A 19,461-nucleotide genomic window follows, 5' to 3' on the forward strand; every position below is an offset into this window, starting at 1 on the left:
CTTGGTGGCCCACACTTATAATCCCAGCGACTCAGGAGCTTGATTACAAACTTGAGGCCAGCCTCAGCAACTAAGCAAACTCAGCAATGTAGTAAGACCCTGTCTTAAAATTAAAAATGGCATTGGTGGTGCACACCTGTAATCTCAGGAACTCAAGAGACTGACACGGGAGGATCACGAACTTCAAGGTCAGCCTCAGCAACCCAGTAAGGCCCTGAGCAACTGAGTGATACCCTGTCTCAAAAAGGAATAAAAACGGCTGGAACTGTAGCTCACTGGTAAAGTATTGAATGGAAGCAGAAAACATAACTTACGGGAGAAGAGTTTTAGTGCAGGAGGAGCAAGTTGGAAAAAGAGGTCTGTGTAAAATATGCAGAGACTGGAATTGTCCTCAGAGGCCTGCCATTTCCTGCACCCATTGCATCTGGAATCTGTCCAGTAGAACAAAGCAAATTCCCCATTTATAAGCCTGAGTGGGTCCTGATGTCACCATATTGGTGAGCCAAAAAATGTGACCTGGATTGAGGAAGACACATCTCTGCAATGACAGGAGGAATTTTAACTCCTGACAGGTGGATACAGAGCATACACTGTCGAACTATACCCACAGCCCTGATTTCCTTTTAAAAGACCAACAACAGTCTATGGTTTTAGCAGCAGGAATAGTGGTTATCTCTGGGGAGGAGAATGGTGATAAAGATGGCGAGTGACCAGGAGAAGGTGAAAGATAGATGATCCTTTATTTTCTGATCTGGATGGTGGATACAAGTGTGTGTTCTCTTTGTGATCATACATCAAGCTATACACAGACTGATTTGTGCTGGGCGTGGTGGTGCATGTCTGTTACCTCAGCAACTGGGAAGCTGAGGCAGGAGGATCACGATTCAAAGGCCAGTCTGGGCAACTTTGTGAGACCCTGCCTCAAGATAAAAAATGAAAAGGGGGTGCTGGGGAGATAACTCAGTCGGTATAGTGCTTGCCTTGTAAGCACAAGGCCCTGGGTTCGATCCCCAGCACAGGGACTGGGTGCTGTGGCACACATCTGTAATCCCAGTGATTGAGGCAGGAGGAGTTCAAAGCCAGCCTCAGCAAAAGTGAGGCACTAAGCGACTCAGTGAGACCCTGTCTCTAAAATACAAAAGAGGGCTTGGGATGTGGCTCAGTGGTTGAGTGCTTGCCTGACATGTGGGAAGCACTGGGTTTGCTTCTCAGCACCACATATAAATAAACGTATAAATACAAATAAAGGCCCATCAACAACAAAAAAATTCTTTAATGAATTGCAGAGAAGAGAATGTGGAGGATATTAGAATAGTGATGAATGAACCATCAGGAAAAGGAAACAGTGGTCCAGGTGAGATGCTGCTGCCCTGATATGGAAGGTGAACATGAGACTGAAGAAATGTGGCCTGGCCCATGTGAATGAAGGTATCAATCCCTGAAGAAGGCAACCATCGAGAAGTAGGAGACTTACAAAAAAATACTGTTCTATGTGCTACAGCATGAGGTATTGGTGACCTGGAAAGATACATTTAGAAGTCACCAAAAAGCAGCTGGACATGCTGGCTTAGAGCTTGAGGAGCTTGGGAGATCTTCACTACAGCTACATACTGAAGAACCTTTGCGGGGTTGGCATTTGAACTCAGCCGTAGAGTGATTTCTTAGCATGCACGATGCCCTGGGATAGATCCCCAGCTCCACTAGAAAAAAATAGTTCTACTAAAAAGGAAGGTAGGCGGTAAGCATGACATTTAAGTAACAATTTATAAAGCTTTAATGATTGGCTTCATAAAAAAATGTACAGGCAATTTAAAAATTTTATTGTATGTCAATAATTCTCAAACATTTAAAATTAGAATTCAAGGAACTTGACAACTGATATTCAGAACATCTATGAAATTACATTACTATCCCATTTCCTGTTTTTTACAGTTGCTGAAAATTAGGGAGAAAAAAAAAAATCTATTCTGGTTTTCAGTTGTAAAGCTCAAAAAGGTTCCAAAAATGAGATTACATTTACAAATTAACCCTAAAAACTAAAAAGAACAATTTACCAGGTTCTTTATCTTTCGTTATCCACTGATAAGATTTTAAGAGGTTCAGAATCTGTTCCGACATAGAAATAAGGCCAAATGGTTCTGGTAAAAGAATCACTGAAACTATACAGGAGAGATCTGTCGTTCACATTATAAAAGGAAACCTCACCCAATTCAAAATCTAAAAAAATGCCAATCTTACTGGGTTTTGGTACTGGCAGAAGCTGGGTTTTCTTAGGACCAAACACAACATAACCACTCTCAATATAACGTCCAATTGCCCAGAAGCCACTCAGGACTGATGGTCGATTCCTCCAGTTCCTAGGAAGATAATCATGACACACACCCAATGTCCACTGAGGTTTGTTTCCCACATCTACCTCCCAGTAATGTCTACCAGAATTAAATATCTTAGAACCCAGGACAGCAGGGCAGAGATAAAATCTCCTTGAGTTATAACAAACACTTTGTTTCGTTCTTCCATATTTCACACTTTTTCTATCCTCAGAGACAATAAGCTGAGGATATGCTGTGTCGAGGTCTAAACTCACGTCTACTTGAAATTGCTGTATAATTCTGTCTAAGCCAGAATACTGTGGAGGAAGACTAAAGCCATACTCCTTTAACCCGAATGAAGAAAGTTCAGGGCATTTTAGGTTTTGATACTTTTGGCGTATACTCTTAACATGCCTCAGTACTGCCAGGTCTGACCGCACACACTTGCCCTCTATTTCCTTCAGTAAGCGTTTTACTGTGGAAACATGATCTGAAAAGGTTATGAGGTTTTTATTAAGTTTTGATAAAATGTCCAACTCTTCATCTTGTATCTGCTTAAGCAGAGCCTCTTGTTCATTCTGTAAAAACAGTCTAATTTGCTCAAATTCAGAATTTATTTCTTCTTTCCTATATTCTACCTTCTTTCTCAGCTCAAGAGACTTCCTGTTTTGCAGAATGATCACTTTTTCAACTCGTTCCACATTAGTCTTCAAGGGCTCGATGCTAGATTCCAGAATTTTTCTGTGGTAGGTAGCAGCTTTCTTAATGGGACAAATGTAATGCCTCTGATGTTCAGCAGAGAAACTGCACTGGGTACATAAAATCTGCAGATCCTTCACACAGAAAAGGGTCAGAAATTGATTGTGTTTCTCACATAGAGCATTTTCTTCTTGCCTCTTCCTCTTGCTCCTTCTGATCTGGAGGAGTTTAGCAATTTCAGTCAAATTACAGAGCTGGGGGTTCCTCCTGAACTTCCTTTCTGGAAACAAAAATCGGCAGACAGGGCAGGGAAAGGCATCATTTAGATCTTTCCAGGACAGGTCGAGGCAGTCAAAACAGAAGTTGTGCCCACAGTTAATGGTCACTGGGTCTTTCAAGTAATCCAGACAGATGGGACAACTGCACTCCCCTTGGAGGTCTGCTAGGGCGGTTACAAACTCCATTGAACTGAGTAAAGGTGGTGCACAAGGTAACACTCCCTTGGTAAACCTGCCTCCCTAGAGCTCAGGTCTAACTGTGAAGTACAAAGCAAAGAGCCCTCCAAGTCTGTGCGCACACACCAGACCTAGGTATCACTGGCCTGGCATGCTAGTGGATGTCACTGAAGTCTTGTTTAGACCTCTGCACCTCAGCTCAGAAGAATTCACAGCTTATGACTCTACCACAGATTAGTCCATTAGCACTTAAGTTTAATGACTTTCTTCAAGAAAGCAGCCACAGACCAATGGACTGATCATTCCTGTATGTGAGAAAAGATTTTTAATGTCAAATGGATTTGAAACTACAATACAATAGTTCATTGAGACTAGAATCATCAATAACTTACCTTTCCAATGTAGAGATCTAAAAGAATGTCACCATAACCAATGATGGGGAGAAATGATGACCTGAAATAAGAAAAACATTACCAACAATAAAAAATCACCTGTATCTATTCATAGGGAAACAATCACAAAAATTCAAATCACAATGATTTGATAAGACAATGATGTTTGACTGCATAAGTGACAATGGTGCTCCAATAAGGAGGGCAGGGAGAAGCAGGGGATTACTTCAGAGGGAGTGTGCCCGCATCATGTGTGCAAGGTCCTGGGTAGAAAATAGATTCTCTAATAGTAACCCCACGGCTCTGATCTCTTCCTCTTATTTATCAGGGTTCAGTATTTTTTCTGATTATTCTATGTTAACTACTAATCCCTCTGTCTAGAAGATACTTTCCTCATGCTTACCTGGGGTTGAGTTTTTTTTTTTTTTTTTTTTTTTTTTGAGAGGGGAGGGCTTTGAACTCAGGGGCACTTTACCTCTAAGCTATATCAGGCTCTTTATTCAATTTTGAGACAGGGTCTTGCTAAGTTGCTGAGGTTGGCCTTGACTTGTGACTTTCCTATCTGAGACTCCACATCACATGGGAGTCTAATCTGTCTGGCTGGGGGTTGAGTTTCTGATGCCATTTGGAGGCAGCTCGAAAGTCACCTTCTCTGGTAAGGTTTACTATTTGTCAGGCATGGTGTTTGGTGTTAAGTGTCTTCCACAGAGTCACTGATTGCCTTAATGAAGAAACCCTCACAATAACTTCAATTAGTAGGGGTGGGCAATCTCCATAGGCCCCAAGTATTCCTGCTGCTGTTTGGTCCCTGGATATGCCAACAATGCAAGACCCTGGGGTACAACACTTAACCCACGCTATTTCTCAAGCTTCTGCTCATAACAGGCATCCTTGGAAAATGAAGTAAAATGTCACTCTCTAACAAAGAACAGGCCCTTAAAAAAAAAATGGATTCCCAATCTCAGGGAATAACTGGCTTCAACAAAATCTTATTCACAGTACTGACTATGGTTTTCATTCCACACCAACTCTGGGATTTGGGAGAAAGGGGAACTGACATAATAATGATGCTCATGCTTCTGGCTGTACTAGGAGTAATAATGTTCTTGACTGTCTTCTGGCAGCATCCATGAAATATTAATAGGCTAACATACTAGCTTGTAGGTAGAACAACCCCCAATTTCTAGTTAGAATTGTTATCAATTATAAGTGTGGAATTTTTAATTTATAAGAATTTGGCAGGTTACTGAAAATCTAACTTCAATTACTGCTGCTATTAGTATGGTACTAAATCATTAGGCCCACTATCCTTTATTGGTACTCACATAACAATGTGCAGTCTTCAAATCCTGTTTCCAAATGCTTCATATGTATTCTGTTCACCCCATTGGTTGGACTTTCCACAACTTGTCAACATATCCAGACAAGAAAAAAGAAATTTGTTTTACATCACATATGATGATATAAAAGGACAGACACAACACAATAAAGAAATAATCTCTCTTTTTCTTTTTAGCACTGGGAATTGGACCCAGGGGGACTGTACCACAGAGTCACATCCCTAGCCCTTTTTTATTTTTATACAGGGTCTTGCTAAGTTGCTGAGGCTGGCTTTGAACTTGCAATTCTGCCACCTCAGCCTCCCAAATAGCTAGAATTTTAGGTGTGCCCCACCATGATCAACTCATGACATCTAAAAAATTAGGATATTTTACAGAATATTACTCAGCTATAAAGAATAATAAGAATCACCGCCCAGTGGAGGGCGCGGGTGGGGAAGGATCGCTGGCTAGATCGCCTCCCGTGCCCACCCCGACAGCCCCGGCCCAGCCATGATCAAGGCGATCCTCATCTTCAACAACCACGGGAAGCCGCAGCTCTCCAACTTATACCAACCCTACAGTGAAGATACACAACAGCAAACCATCAGAGAGACTTTCCATTTGGTATCCAAGAGAGATGAAAATGTTTGTAATTTCCTAGAAGGAGGATTTTGACAATCAGTCTTAAGATGTGTAACTTACTGTGACCTATGGACTTAAATCTAATTAATTGGAGGATCTGACAACAAACTGATTTATAGACATTATGCAACCCTATATTTTGTCTTCTGTGGGGATTCTTCAGAAAGTGAACTTTAGATCATTTTAGATCTAATTCAAGTATTCGTGGAAACCTTAGACAAATGTTTTGAAAATGTCTGTGAACTGGATTTAATTTTCCATGTAGACAAGGTTCACAACATTCTTGCAGAAATGGGGATGGGGGGAATGGTATTGGAGACCAACATGAATGGGATTGTTACACAAATTGATGCACAAAATAAACTGGAGAAATCTGAGGCTGGCTTAGCAGGAGCTCCAGCCCGTGCTGTATCCGCTGTAAAGAATATGAATCTTCCTGAGATCCCAAGAAATATTAACAGTGGTGATATCAGTATAAAAGTGCCAAACCTGCCCTCTTTTAAATAAAATATTAAAAAGGCCACTCCCAGGTAAAATCCAGGGGGAAAAGTCATCTAAGTTTACCATGCAGTTGTTTACCAAAAATAGAGGAGGAGAATCTTAATTTTGCTCTTGAATTTAAGTCAAGGTACTGTATAGAAATTGTGTAAAATCAGTATGGAAGTTCAATGTTGCTTTTCTTGCTCAGTGGTTTTAACAAAATTAAGTAGTTTCAGTGTGATTTTTTTTTTTCCTTTTTTAAATTGCATTCCTATGCCCATCTAAGGCATGCCTGTGTGTATTGGCTATTACAGTATTTTGAAAAGTAAGATATTTCTTTAATTATGTACAACCTAAAATGTTGGTGTTTTGTATGGATCATCAGTGCAGCATTCCTTATTCTTTCTGCTATTTGTCACAATTGTTATTTAAAGAACCAAATGTGTATTGCGTGAAAACATGATGACCTTTTTCTCTTATTTTAAATAAATTCCAAGGTAACTGGAAAAAAAAATAATAATAAAATTATGGCATTTGCAGGTAAATGGATGAAATTGGAGAATATCATGCTAAGTGAGATAAGCCAATCTCAAAAATCCAAAAGACAAATGATCTCACTGATAAGTGGATGATGACACTTAATGGGGGGTAAGAGGGGGGCAAGAATGGAGGAAGGAGGCACTGTACAGAGGGAAAAGAGAGGTGGGGGGGAAGGGAAAAAATAATAGAATGAAACAAACATCATTACCCTATGTAAATGTATGATTATGCAAATGGTATGCTGTTACTCCATGTACCAACAGAAACAACATGTATCCCATTTGTTTAAAATAAAAATAAATTTAAAAAAAATTAAGATATTTTTATGTTGAGAATGTAGCTCAGTGATAGAAGATTTGCCCTGCATATAGGAGGTAGCAGGTTGATCCCAGCACCAAAAAAACATAATATTCTTTCGAAAAGTAAATTTTAAAAATTTTATGCAACCCTGAATTTAGTTCATTTCAAAACATGACTGGTGCTGGACACAGTGGCTATAATCCTAGCAACTTGAAAATAAAATTAAACAAAAAGGGCTGGGATTTAATTCAGTGGCAAAGTGCTTCTGAATTAAATCTCTAGTAACCCACGAAACAAAAATTTTTGAAAATTAAAAAAGCTGGATGCTGTGGCACATGCCTATAATCCTAATGGCTCAGGAGGCTGAGGCAGGAAGATGGCAAATTCAAGGTAAGCCTCAGCAATTTAACGGGGCAGTAAGCAACTCAAGAGAGACCGTCTTAAAATACAAAAAAAGGGCTGGGGATGTGGCTCAGTGGTTAAGTGCCTCTGGGTTCAATCACCAGTACAAAAAAATATAAAATAAATAAAACCCTGGGGGCTACAGATATAGCTCAGTTGGTAAAGTGCTTGCCTTGCATGCACGAGGCCCTGGTTTCAACCCCCAGCACCACAAAAGAAATAAATTAAAATTAAAATTAAAAAAAAAAAATCTTGGACACCATTCTCATTTCTGGCTCCAATATACCCGTCAAATCACAGATCATGGTTTAAGAGTTTACATTTGTTTTTGCCAGTCTTTAAGACACAGGAGAGTGCAGTTCATGATCTATATTCTTCCCTATTTCTCTCAAAACTGTATTATCTACTCTAATTCTTGTAACTGTACACCACGGGCTAGTGGGAGCTCATTAAACATTAGGCTAATAAATTAAACCTGTTGCAAATTCCATGCTCCCGTGATTCAACTTCTATTACTTTAGATGATACTTAACACAGCTGAACCTAAACCTTCTCACCTGTAAACCATCCATTAACTTTCCACCTACAAGATCCTTGTGAGGAGTCAAGGATCCGCCAGGATAGTGCTGGCTAACAGATCCTTCCCAACACTTCAAGTGTCTTTGGCGACCACGTGGTCACTTCCCAAATTGGAATTCCGTGCAATGCTCCCCTCCAGGCCATGCTGGGGATCAAATCCAGGGCCTCCAACACAGAGAATAAGTGTTTCACAAGTGAGCTTCAAGTTCTGTCCTTCCCCACTTTTACAGTTTTGCAACAGGTTCTCGCTAAACCGCTCAGGCTGGCCTTGAATTAAGATCCTCCGGCCTCAGCCTCCAGAGCACCTGGGATTACAGGCGTGCTACACCTAGAATCCTCGATTTCCCAAAAAGGGGCCAAGAGAACCGGAGGAGACCCAGTCGGGGACAAGCCCCAAGGTCTAAGAATCTTGTTAAGCTTCCCGCCAAGTCCTACGGGCCTTTCTCCGGCTCTCCCAGCTTACCTGGAGCAGGCAGAACAGAGGCTCCGGCAGACCTTGTACAGCACACCCGGAACACCGCCGGCTCCGAACAGACTGGGACACGCTCCTCACTGAGCAAGTCCCGCCCCAGAAGCTCGCTTTGTACGCTCAGTGATTGACTGGTCCCTGGAAGTGGGCGGGCAAAGAACTCGCGCATGCCCAGTGAACCTGATTGGAGTGGACAGTATGAAGAGATCCTTAGGAGGGTCAGGTGTACCTCCTTCAGTGGTGGGGACCCCCTAGGTCTCAACTCAGCATCTAAGTCCCATTGTCAGGGAGTGAGTAGGTTTTAGCTTCTCAGCAGGGCTGTGCTTAGCATGCATGAAGCCCTGGATTCAATCCCCAGCTTTCCCCCCAATTATATTGTCAACCTTTTCAGACTCTTATTACTGTATTTTTATTTCTATGACCAACTAGAGGGTCAAAGTAAGACCAGGCCATGCCCATTGCAGGCTCATTTGAAAAGTCTTAACCACTATAGCGTCTTCTTCCCATACAGCAAGGAAGTCGGATCACAGGGTGGAGTAGATGAGGGAGTGGTTAGTTTTGAAAAGCAAAAGGACAATCAGCTCTTTGAAATGCAAGAGGACCGATCATCTCTTAGGAAGTGGGAACAAGGGGCAAAGAATAAAATCTTCCAACCTCCTTGTGCAGAAGATGCAATCAGAGAGGATGATGGGTATCCTAGCCAGAGGATCAGTGGGTGGATCTGTCCTATCCTGTACAATTATGGGTCACCCTAGGAATTTAGGCTTCCCAAGGTCTCCCCAGAGGAAGCGACACTTAAGGTTGACTTTAGGGATCAAACTTGAGGGCAAAATCTTCGAGGCTGCAGTATGAGAACTTAGGGAGTGCCGGGCCTGGTGGAGCATTGTAATTCCAGAGGCTCTGGAAGCTGAGGCAGAAGGATTGCAAGTTCAAAGACAGCCTCAGCAATTTAGTGAGGCCCTAAACACGTCAGCCAGACCTTGTATGGAAATAAAAAATAAAAAAGAGATGCGGGCGTAGCTCAGTGGTCAGGAGTCCCTGGGTTCAAGCCCTGGTACCAAGAAGAAAAAAGAAAAAGAATTTGGGAGTCTTCTTAATTTTTCCCCCTGCACTGGGGATTGAGTGCAGGAGAACTTCACTGTTGACCTGTATCTCCAGCCCTGTTCCTGTTTTGGAGACCATGTCTGGCTAAATAGCCCAGGCCTTTCTCGAACTTGTGATCCTCCTGCCTCAAACTCCTGAGTCGCTGGGATTACAGATGCGTGTCACCACGCTCAACTAGGAGTGTCTTATTTCTTATAAAATTGTACATGAACCGGGAGCAGTGGCTTACGCGTGTCATCCCAGCGGTTCGGGGGGCTGAGGCAGGAGGATTGCAAATTCCAGGCCAAGGTCAGCAATTTAATGAACCCTAAGCAATTTATGGATCCTGTCTCAAAATAAAAAAAAAATTTTAAAAGGGCTGGGGACGTAGCTCAGTGGTGAAGTGCCCCTGGGTTAAATCCCCATTTCAAAAAAAAAGAAAAAAAAGAGAGAGAGAAAGAAAGAGGATGGTATACCTCTACTCCATGTACAGAGAAACAAGATGTATCCCATTTGTTTATGATAAAAATAAAAAAAGGGAGAGAGAGAAAGAAAGAAAGAGGAAGAGAGAGGGAGGGAGGAAGGAAGGAAGGAAGAAAGAAAGGAAAGAAAGAGGAAGGGGAGGGGGGAGGGGGGTAGAAAGGTAGTAGAATGAATCCGACATTTTAACCCTATGTACATATATGACTACACTACCTGTGTGATTCTGCATCATATACAACCAGAAGAATGAGAAGTTACACTCCATATATGTATGATGTGTCAAAATGCATTCTACTGTCATCTATGACTAATTAGAACAATTTTTTAAAAAGAGCATAAAAAAAGAAAAAGAAACAAAATTAAAACATGGAGAGCCACTTATGGACTAATGTAGAGTTCAGCTATAGATTTGGAATGTGGCTCAGTGGTAGAGCACTTGGTTAGCATATGTGAGGTCCTGTGTTCGATCCCTCACACCACACACACACAAGACACACTACAATTTATTGACCTATTTGGCGCCAATTTTAAGCACATACCTTTGTTATAGTAAAGTATAGATATTTTTAATGAACATAATGGATAATTTAAAAGTAAAATATGGCCAGGCATGGTGGAGCATGCCTGTAACCCCAGAGACTCAGGAGGCTGAGACAGAAGGATTGCAATTTCTAGACCAGCCTCAGCAACTTAGTGAGGCTGTAAGCAACTTATTGAGACCCTGTCTCAAAATTTAAAAAATAAAAATAAAAAGAGCTGGGGATGTGGCTCAGTAAAGCGCCCTGGGGTTTAATCTCAGTGCCAAAAAAAATACGTGTACCAGCAAGCTGCTTTTCCACATGGCTATCGCTCGCTTAGGTCCAGCCAAAGGCTCCAGCCTGGAACTCTCACTGGTTCTCAATTGCCTGTGGCACCTGGTATGCTCCTCACTCAGATGCCCTGCTCCCAGTGGCAGCTCCATGATACAGGAGCTACCCTAGAGTCACATCAGAGGGATAACTGGAGACTCAGTTCCTCCTGTCCCTGTAGGCAAAATTGTCTTTCTTCATGAAGATCAGAATACAATCCAATTTCTCAGGCCATTTGGTGTCATTTGGCTTAAAACCTTTATTTATTTATTATTTTTCTGAGTATGGTGCTGAGGATTGAATCCAGGGGCACTCCGCCATTGAGCTATAACCTCAGTCCTTTTTATTTTATTTTGAGACAGTGTCTCATTAAATTGCTAAGGCTAATTTGAACTTTCTATCCTCCTGCCTCAGACTTCCTAGAATTACAGGTGTATGCCCCATACCTGGCCAGACTAAAACTGTAAAGAATTTTCTTTGTCCTATTGGACAGACTCCAGATAGAATCAGCATGTGGTAAGTGGTAGAATTCTGACCCTAGTACTTATCATCCTAACAGCAGCCTCATTACCATTCGCTATTCAGACTTCACCACAATAGGCTGTTCTGGGAAGTCAGTTCTAAATTTTCAGTAGAAGAGAGACATACTATTATTTCTTTTTAAGAATTATACATTTTATTTAAGTAATTAACTTATTTCGTGGTGTCAGAAATTGAGCACAGGATATTGTACATGCTATGCGAGCACTTCACCACTGAGCTACATCCCCAAACCTTTTTATTTTATTTTGAGACAGGGTCTCTCTAAGTTATCCAGTCTGTCTTGGAATTTGCCATCCTCCAGCCTCAGCCTCCTGAGTAGCTGAGTTTACAAAGCCTGGACCACAGTGCCCTGCTACTGGTTTATTTTTAATAATAATAATAACTAAAATAGAGGACTGTTATGTTTATAGAAACCAGTGCATAACGTAATGGGCTCCATTTGGCAGAAATCACTTTGTTTGTTTACAATATGCTAGTATTTACAAATAGCAGTTTATTTCTTTTTTTTTTTTTTTTTATTGTAAACAAATGGGATACATGTTGTTTCTCTGTTTGTACATGTCGTAAAGGCATACCATTTGTGTAATCATAAATTTACATAGAGTAATGTTGTTTGATTCATTCTGTTATTTTTTCCCTTCCCCCCACCCCTCCCACCCCTCTTTACCCTCTATACAGTCCTTCCTTCCTCCATACTTGCCCCCCTCCCTGACCCTAACTCTAACCCTAACACTAACCCTTCCCTCCCCCCCATTATGTGTCATCCTCCACTTATTAGCGATATCATTCGTCCCTTGGCTTTTTGAGATTGGCTTATCTCACTTAGCATGATATTCTCCAATTTCATCCATTTGCCTGCAAGCAGTTTATTTCGTTCTAGGAGTTTTTTTTTTTTCCTGCTGGGACTGAAACACTTTGCTTCATGGACTTGGCAACACCAATGAAGAGAGCAGATTCAGCAACTTGAGCTTCCATCAGATAGGCTCAACCATGAGAGGGTTTATGCAGGAAGCTGCAGAATGGAAACCTGGCAGAATGTTCCATGCAACTCCTGGAGTGTCAACATAAGGCAGTCCCCTTGAGCTCTTTTGAGCTTGTTCGTTTTTAACAAAAATGATTTTTTTTTTTTTTTTTTTTTTTTTTTGAGACAGGATCCCACTGTGTTGTATAGGTTGGCCTCCCGCCACTGAATCACATGCCAGACCTCACTAAGTTGCTGAAGCTGGCTTTGGACTCATGATCCTCCTGCCTCAGCCTCCCAAATGGATGGTATTACAGGCATGCACCACCACACCCAGTTTGGCCTCCAATTTTTAGTCTTTAGTGATACTTCTGCTCAGATCCTCAGATAGCTGGAACTGTAAACCCACACACACCACCACACCCAGCTTTATCTGTTTGTTTATTTTGTAGTACTGAGAATTCAATCCAGGGCCTCCTACATGCCAAGCAAGTGCTCTACCACTAAGTTACAGCCCCAGTCCTTTATATTTTATTTTGTAACACAGTCCAGGCTGAACTTAAGCTTTAAATCTTGTGCCTGAGCCTCTCAAATACCTGGAATTAGAGGAGTGCCCACCTCCCTGTCTTGGTCTGTTTATCGATGGATTAATTTGATGCTAGGATTGAACTCTTGGGTCTCATGCTTGCTAGGCAAGCACTCTACCACTTAGCTACACACAGAGGTAACCTGAACCACTTTGCAATTACCAGGCAAAGTGTCAAACAAAGGAACTGAGAAGCCTTGTACAAATGCTGAGGCACACGGTTGTCATATAAAACACACGTGTACTCTGTCAGGTCTTATCACCGCCCCAATTTATGTATGTTCATGTACCTCCACACCTGGCCTGAATTTATATTTTATAAACATAATCTGTTTTATAATTGGGAGCATAGAATAAATCATGTAGTTTATGGGAGGAAAAGGTGAATTTTTAGCCATTTCTAAATTCTAATTCGCCTGATCGGCAATCTTCAAAAATAAATTGTGAGGTTGGGGTGATAGCACACCTGTAATCCCAGGGACTCAGGAGGCTGTGACAGGAGGATCGAGAGTTCAAACCAGTCTCAACAACTTAGCAAGGCCCTAAGCAACTTAGGAGATGCTGTCTCTAAATAAAATACAAAAAGGGATGGAGTTGTTGCTCAGTTATTAAGCACCTCTGGGTTCAATCCCTGGTACTAAAAAATAAAATAAAATAATTAAATAAATTGTAAGCTGGGCACAGTGGTTCATGCCTGTAATCCCAGCTACTCAGGAGGTTGAGATAGTAGGATCTCAAGTTCAAGGCCAGCCTGGGAAATTTAGGGGGATGCTGTCTCAAAAAAAAATTTTTTTTAAAGGACTGGGGATGTAGTTCAGTGGTAGAGTGTTCCTGGGTTCAATCCCCAGGACTGAAAAATTAATTAATTAGTTAATTAATTAAATTGTGTGCTAGAATTTCAGAGCCTAAGGAATGCTTTCTGAGGCGGGAGGGGAGAAAGAAACTGTTGTTAAGCTGAGATCCAAAATAAATGGGTATAGATGAAAACACTGGCCAGGCACAGTGGTGCACACCTGTAATCCCAGGAACTCAATAGGCTGGGGCAGGAGGATCTCAAGTTGAAGGCCAAACTCTCAGCAATTTACTGAGGCCCTAAGCAATTTAGCAAGACCCTGTCTCAAAATAAAAAATACAAGGCTGGGGAGATAGCTCAGTTGGTAGAGTGCTTACCTTGCAAGCACAAGGCCCTGGGTTCGATCCCCAGCACTACTAAAAAAAATAAAAAATACAAAGCACTAGGGATGTAGCTCAATGGTAAAGCAACCCTGGGTTAAATCCCCAGTACTACCACCCCACTAAAAGAAGTAAGCATTGTGTATTGGACATGAGAATTTGCCAGGGTGAGGCTGCCTTTACAAAAACCTTACAGGAGATTGCTGGGTGTTAAGTGTGGAGGGAGAAGACAAGGTTGTAAGCATTGAGACTGAGCACGGATGGGGGAACCAGACTCTCCGGTGCCTTATGGGACATGATTAAAATTTTGTCTCTTTCCAAGAGCAATAAAAGTTGCTCCAATGTCTTAAGGAACATGACTGAAATTGTAGTTTGAAAAAACATCAACAGGGCTGGGGATGTAGCTCCGTGGTAGCATGCTTGCCTAATATGCGCAAGACCCTGACTTCGATTCCCCATCACGGCTAACAAACAAATAATACAATAGGAGGCTGGCATGGTGGCACGTGCCTGTAATCCCAGCTACTCTGGAGGCTTGAGCAGGGGATTTCCAAGTTGGAGCCAGCCTGGACAATTTAGAAAAACCCATGTAAAATTTTGAAAAAGGGCTTATGATGTGGCTCAGTTGTAAAGCGCCGCTGGATTCCATTTCTAGTTTACTGCCCAGAGAGGACGGTGCCGCAGTCATGGTGGCATCTAGGACTCAGACAGAGCCTGCCTCAGGATGGGGATGGGTGGAAATGGTGTCGGGGTTTTGGGGGGGGAGGTGGTCACTGCTGCACCAACCGGGGACATTCTGCAGTCACTGGAAAGGCTACAGCAGGTGGTGAGGCGCGGGCCAAGGGATGCGCTCATCCTCAGGGCCAAGTGTCCGCTGCTTGTCCCAGCAGTGCTGGAAAATGCACGCTGACATGGGGGCTACGCCACTGGGCTCCACACATGCAAACACCTGGGTAAGGACACAGAAGGGCAAACTGCCTTTTGGATCTTTGGTCTTCTCATCAGCAAAAAGAGGGATGCGGGGCTGGGGAGATAGCTCAGTTGATTGAGTTCTTGCCTTACAAGCACAAGGCCCTGGGTTCAATTCCCCAGCACCATAAAAAAAAGAAAAAGGAAAAAAAAAAAAAAGAAAGAAAGAAAGAAAGAAAAGAAAAAGAGCGATGCAAGAGTTTTGAGAGGATTTATGCAGGTTTTTAAAGTTGCAGAAGAGATCAACACAGGGCGGGCCCACCCAGCCTGATGGAATCACAGGTTTCCCTCCCCATCCCACAGGGCCTCTGAACATCTCTCTCCAGCTGCCTGGTCCTGCCCTTCCTCCTGGGGAGGAGCCTCCAGTCTTCAGTGGGTGGAGACCTAACACCCACCCTGCTAGAGGTGTATATAGACCGAGGTCCCACCACTGGCCACTCAGTGTGGGACAAGCCTGGCTTCACAGACCCGTCTGGGAGACCTGCCTCCAGGACCCTCTCAGAGCTGCTCTTTGGAGGTAAGTGGAGAGATGGGCCCCTGTGGTGTGTGAGGCTGGGGTGAGGGAAGACCTGGAGGCTCCTGAGTGCCCACTGTGCCAGGGAAAACTGGCAAGGGAATCAAACTCGGGGTCCTGTTATTTTATTTTTTTATGTTTTGGAACTGGCTACAGAACCCAGGGAGGCTTAAGCACTGAGCCACATTCCCCAGCCATTTTTAAATTTTATGTAGAGACGGGATCTTGCTAAGTTGCTTAAGGTCTTCCTAAGTCACTGAGGCTGCCTTTGAACTCTCAATCTTCCTTCCTCAGCCTTCTGAGCTGCGCTGCTGGGATTACAGGCATGGGCCACTGCATCTGGCCTGCTTTTATTTTTTGATAGTGAGGATTGAATCCAGGGGCACTTTACCACTAAGATAGATTTCCAGTACTTTTTATTTTCTTTTTGAGACAGAGTCTTGCTAAGTTGTCAAGACTGACATCAAATTTGCCATCTTCCTGCCTCAGGCTCCAGAGTCTCTGGGATTATACTCATGCCTGGGATCCAGTAATTTGGGAACATGCTAGAAGCTGGGTGTTCTGGCACATACCTGTAATTCCCATGACTTTGGAGGCTGAGGTAGGAGGATTCATAGCTAATCTCAGCAATTTAGCCAGGCTCTGTCTCAAAATAAAAAATGAAAAGGGCAGAGCTAAGTGACTCAAGGTAGAGCATCCCTTGGTTCATCTCTAGTACCACAGGGTAAAAGGGATGATTGGGCAGTGTAACTCAGTAGTAGAGCATGTCCTCAGAATGCTTGAGGCCCAGGGTTTGATCCCCACCACTAAATTAATTGAATAAGACACATGCTTATGATTTCCTGCTCCTCAATGAGCATTGCTGAAAACAAACTAGCTAAAGTAGATAGAACCAGATCCCTCCTTGCCCCAAATATGGGCTGGAGAGAGGGACTCATCCATGTCTGTCCACGCTCAGAGTGCTGGTGTGAAGCTGGTGTGGTCTCACCCTCTGGGATTTGGCAATGAGGGAGGTTTGTGTCCAGGTGGTAATGTAGGGAATAAGAGCCAAAGGGCCCTGATATCCCTGGTCCTCAGGCCCGGTATGGTCTTGATCTTCCTTAACCTACCCAGAGGGCTCACTAACAGATGCTCAGAATTTAAGGGAGACTCAGGAACCTGGCTAAGATTTGCATCATTCAACAGCTAGTTAGGCTGGGCAGGGAGGACAGATGGTCATGGCCAGCCTGACTGGTCACAGTTGTGGAGGAATGGGGACCTTACAGACATATGTATGTTTGCAGCAGTCATGAGAGTTAAAGGACAATTCAGGATCCCATCTTCACTTCCCTGTGACCTTGGTAGGTGAATTGACTGTTCCTGGATGTCTAGGGGTACCTGGATCCGGAGGAAGTGACAAAAAAGCTGAGAGCTGGCAACAATTCAGGAGGGAACTGAGGGATCTGCTGTGCAAAGGCACTGGGACAGAGGGAGCTTGGGCTGGTGGGGGATGCAGGAGTTGAGGGAAGGCCTACAGTCAGTGTTCACTAAGGAAGGAGCCGCCATGGAAGACAGCATCAGACTTAGGTCCCGGTGTGTGGAAGGCTGCTTTGCAGGAGGCCCCAGTGGGTGCTGATGGAATTGGCAGCTGAGGCAGGTACAGGATCGGAGGGATGATTTGGTAGCTTTGGAGAAGGTGGTGATGATGACATCAAAGTGTTCCCTGATGGAAAGATCCTGAGTAAGTGTGGGAATAAAATACCACAGAGTTCCTTCTGTTACCAGGCCTGCTGCTGAGAACATGTTCCCTCGTCAGTAAATCCTTTTGAACTAGTTAGGCATGTCATCTCCAGAAGTGGAGGAGCCTCTCCTGCTCTCATCTATAGCTTAGAGTTTCCCAGGACATACCCCATGTGGGTGCTCTGAATTCTTTGTTCTAGTATCAGATATTGAACCAAGGGATACTCTACCACTGAGCCACATCATCAGCCTTTTTTTGTTTTTTTTTTTTTTTTTTTTTTTTTTTTTTTTTTTTTTTTAGTCAGGGTCTCTAAGATGCAGACACTGAGCTGGGCATGGTGGCACATGCCTGTAATCCCAGCAGCTCAGGAGGCTGAGGCAGGATCGTGAGTTCAAAGCCAACCTGAGTAATTTAGCAAGGCCCTAAGCAACTTAGGGAGACCCTGTCTATATAAAATAAGAAAAAGGACTGGGGATATGGCTCTGTGGTTAAGTGCCCTGGGTTCAATTCCCAATATTTAAAAAAAATTGGAGTGTCAGGGGCTGTGGAGCAGGGATTTGGAAGGTTGAGGCAGGAGGATTCCAAGTTGGAGGATGGCCTGTACAATTTAGCAAGAGTTTGTCTCAAAAATAAAATTAAAATGGGATGTAGTTCAGTGGTATAGCAACCCTGGGTTAAAAAATACTCTTTTAATTTTTTTATTTTGAGACAGGGTCTCACAAGGTAGCCTATAGCCTCCCTAGGTTGTCTTCAAATCTGTGATCCTCCTGCCTTAGAGTGTCCACATGATTGAGATGATTCATGTTCCAGGCCCAGTGAAACAGCCCTGTAATCCCAGTGATTTAGGAGACTGAGGCAGGAGGATTGAAAGATCAAAGACTGCTTCAACAACTTAGGTCTAAACAACTTAGTGTAAGGTCTAAGCAACTTAGTGAGACCCTGTCTCAAAATAAAAAGGGCTTGAATGTGGCTCAGTAGTTAAGCACCCCTGGGTTCAGTTCCTAGTACCAAAAAAAAAAAAAAGTGATGTTGGGAATTTTTCACCCTTATGTACTTGATTTTTTAAAATTTTCTTTTTTTGTACTAGGGATTGAACCCACTTACACCCCCCACTACCAGATCTTTTTAATATTTTTCTTTTTTGGTGTCAGGAACTGAACCCAGGGGCACTTATCCATTGAGCCACATCCCCAGACCCTTTTAAAATTTTTTATTTTAAGACAGGACTCGCTAAGTTTTTTAGGGCCTCCCTAAGTTGCAGAGGCTGGCTTTGAACTTGCAATCCTCCTGCTTCAGCCTCCAGAGTAGCTGAGATGATAGGCACGTGCCACTGCCCCCAGCCTATTTATTTTTTAGTACTAGGGATTGATCCAGGGGTGCTTTACCACTGAGCCACATACCCAGTCCTTTTCATTTTTTATTTTGAGACAGGGTCTCACGAGTTTGCCTACATAGCCTCGCTTAAGTTGCTGAGACTGGCTTCAAATCTGTGATCCTCCTGCCTCAGTCTCCCAAATTGTGGGACTATAGGTACATGTCCACCATGTCCAGCTGCACTTTAAGAACTTTCCCGGGTCCTTCAAATGTGTTCTAGCACAGAGAGAGGGGATCTAATCACCACGCTCACATACTTTTGCAATTCTGTGGAGCCCTGCACAGTGACTGCGTGGTTGTTGGATTGCTGGGGTTGGAGAGAAGAGGCAGTGATGGTCTCAAATGGGGCATTAAGTAGGGCCACCAGAGAAATGGTAATCTTTTTAAAATAAAAGAATATCTTCTCAATCCCAGGAACAGCCTGGCACTTTAGAGTCCTGCCATCTTATTGACCAAAAGAATTGCTGAGCTTGGCTTCATAGTCTCTGCCCTTAACAGCCAGTTCCTGAATGAATCCTGACCATCTACAAGTGGCAGTGGAACTCCTGACTCCATGCCTTTGTCAGAGGCCAGTGGCTTCACAGAACATCCTGACTCCCCTTAACTGACAAGGAG

The 19,461-nt window shown here is 43.1% G+C and overlaps 1 protein-coding gene and 1 pseudogene across 2 annotated transcripts; one reads left to right on the forward strand and one right to left on the reverse strand.

Moving 5' to 3' along the window:
• Positions 1–2,062: 2,062 nt before the first annotated feature.
• Positions 2,063–3,475, reverse strand: LOC306661244 (tripartite motif-containing protein 60-like; the record flags this gene model as incomplete). Its single annotated transcript, XM_079140088.1, has 1 exon — positions 2,063–3,475. The coding sequence occupies one exon, from the start codon at positions 3,473–3,475 to the stop codon at positions 2,063–2,065; it is 1,413 nt and encodes a 470-aa protein (XP_078996214.1).
• A 2,215-nt stretch (positions 3,476–5,690) lies between these two features.
• On the forward strand, positions 5,691–6,739 carry LOC306661302 (AP-3 complex subunit sigma-1-like; annotated as a pseudogene). Its single transcript has 2 exons — positions 5,691–5,873; positions 5,917–6,739. The product of its transcript is annotated as an AP-3 complex subunit sigma-1-like (transcript).
• Positions 6,740–19,461: the final 12,722 nt, after the last annotated feature.

Source organism: Sciurus vulgaris (assembly GCF_902686455.1).
Source record: "Sciurus vulgaris genome assembly, chromosome: 5".
Classification (NCBI taxonomy): Eukaryota; Metazoa; Chordata; class Mammalia; order Rodentia; family Sciuridae; genus Sciurus; species Sciurus vulgaris.